At 33.8% G+C, this 2,687-nt stretch overlaps 1 protein-coding gene across 1 annotated transcript; it reads right to left on the minus strand.

The window, feature by feature from the left end:
- On the minus strand, positions 1-441 carry LOC107511411 (40S ribosomal protein S6-like). Its single transcript, XM_036227176.1, has one exon. The coding sequence runs from the start codon at positions 439-441 to the stop codon at positions 1-3; it is 441 nt and encodes a 146-aa protein (XP_036083069.1).
- Positions 442-2,687: the final 2,246 nt, after the last annotated feature.

Here is a 2,687-nt window from a genome sequence, read left to right on the forward strand (position 1 = left end):
TTAAGAGAAATTGAAAAACTCATGGATTCTGCTTGCTCTTTTGGGCCCCAGGTGACAAGACACAGTAATCAGTGAGATCGAGAATATCTTTCTCCCCTTTTTTATAATGACCAAGTTGAGAAGATTCGAATTGGCATCCACAATGCAACCCAAAAAAGATGTGCACCTTCTTTCTCCAGTCCTCCTTGGTCTATAACAGGAATGGCTCTTACTCAGTAGCAAACGCATACAGCCATGGGTCAAAACAACCTGCTTCATGGAGAAACCTTGTTTGTCATTCCCACCACCGATTCGAACCACATAATCCTTCCCTTCAACCAGAGCATCAGCAGCGACTTCTGTGGCCATATGCTTCTCATAAAAGGTATGAAGTTTGCTTTCGTCATCCACTTCAATGAGCTTCTGGCAGCCAGTGGCTAGGAAAGAGATATTCAGCTTCATCCTGAAGCAGCTGACTGCCTCTGAGATGCCACGAAAAAGAGTAGATCTATAATTTTTAATAAATGGTTAAGATGCTATTTTATAGCAAGTGAGCAAAAGAGGGGATATTCAATGTTGTAATGATTTGGCCATACTCTAGGAAAGAAGATGTTAATTATATACCTCACCCTATATATGGCATACATTTTAGGTGGATTCTAGGCATAAATAATTTTTATTATGATTGGATGAAAATATGGTAGAACAGTTTTGCTATCCTTGAATTCAATTTAGGCGATGTTCCACATCTCAAAGACATTAAGTAAAAAAAGTTAAATTTGATTATATAAAAAAACTATTTTTGCCTGATCAAAGCAAACACAAAATTAAACATTATGTGTAAAGTGGAAGAAGATATTTGCAACATATTCAGCAAAGGATAAACATTTATATTATTGAGACATTATTGAATGACACTAAGAAAAACAGTAAGATTCATTTCAATTCTATAATGAAAAACAATAAACAATTAGTTGAAGAATATGATCTTAAAGAGATCAACAGTTTTCAAGGGGCCAGCACATCTCTGGAAAGATGTTCAACATCATAGGTAAGACCATGAATGCATATTCATGCTTTCCTGTCACACAGGAAAGAGTTTTCAAAGATTGACAGTGTGGGCAAGGGAGTGAGGATATATGGATTCTCATACACTTGATTTGAGTATATCTTGGTATAAACCCTGTGGGGGACATTGGTAAAATACTCTAAAGTTTTAAATATGTGCATTGTTCCATCAATTCCAGTTCTGGATATCTACCTTAAAAATCACTAACAGTGTGCTCAGTGATGCATAGGTTGTTTAAATGATGCTCATCGCAAGATAGTTACAGTAAACATTTTGACTAAAATAGTAAGTTATTACTGTGAATAAAGGGCGATTTTACATTTTTGCTCCATGTTCATCTGTTCTGTTTGAACTTTCTAAAAGCCTTTCAAAACAATCTGACATCTCAGAGTACATCTGAAAACCTCTTATTATCTTGAGAATTTGTTCAAGCTGGATAAGTGGAATACAGTAGATTTCACTGATTTTATTACCTTTCTGTAATTTGTTGCTGGAACTACAGAAATAAAAGTGGTGAAAATATTATCTGGAGTGCTAGATATTGACACTTATTAAAAAGGATTATTTAAATGGTGCTATTTATGGAGGAGTCTTTCTTGCAGGCTTTAGAATTGTCTTCTGTGCCAGCAAGAGCTTCCTCGTTTGTCAAGTTTGAGATCTTTTACTTCTCTTAATGTGAGAAGCTGTGCACCTAGAAGTCCTGCTATGGTATCATACACAGAGAATGACTTTTAGGATGGAAATTAGAATAGAACTGAAAATGGGAAATGGTATCTTTGACAAGTGAATATTTCTAATTTATGTACTACATTCTGGAGCTAAAAGAAAAGTAATGGAAATTTCTTTCAAATTCAGATTGGCTTTTCAACCAGGCTTATAAAACTAAAACCATCATATTAGTGTTGAGAGGCAGAATAATTTTGTAGATGGAAAGCAGATTTAAGCACTTATTTTGTTTTAGGACCTAATTATATTCTATTGTTACTTGTGCATTATTATTGTAAACTATACGTGTCCAAAATGTCTAATGGTATTTTATGTTTTTGCCACATTATAGATATGAGGTGATCATAGATAAATATTACCTAATTATATTTATATTACCTAATTATCGGCTGATTTGATTTTTGTCTATAAGCTTTTATTTTTTAATTTTTTATGGATTTTTAATTTTATTTATTTAATTTTTTGTTTATTGGGATAATATTGCTTAATACAATTATATAATTTTCAGGTGTACATTATAATTCGATATTTATATATACTATTTTGTAATTACCACCCAAAGTCCAGTTTCCTTCAACTACCATATTTGACCCCCTTTACCCTGTCTACCTCGTCCCTCCACCTCCACCCACTACCCTGTAGTAACCACTAGCCCATTGTCCATGTTTTTGAGTCTCTGTTTGTCCTGTTCATTTGTTGCTTTTAGGTTTATATGGCACATATAAGTGATACCATGTGATTTTCTACTTTTCTAGTCTGGCTTATTTCACTTAGCATGACTATCTCATGGTCCATCTGTGTTGTTGCAAATGGCAGTATTTCATCTCTTCTTATTGTAATACCCTTTTATTAATAGGGGTTGCACTTTCCTGTTTCAGTCTGCTTGTTGATACTCTTATTTACAGTTATGTAT

Source organism: Rousettus aegyptiacus, unplaced genomic scaffold (assembly GCF_014176215.1).
Source record: "Rousettus aegyptiacus isolate mRouAeg1 unplaced genomic scaffold, mRouAeg1.p scaffold_m13_p_9, whole genome shotgun sequence".
Lineage (NCBI taxonomy): Eukaryota > Metazoa > Chordata > Mammalia > Chiroptera > Pteropodidae > Rousettus > Rousettus aegyptiacus.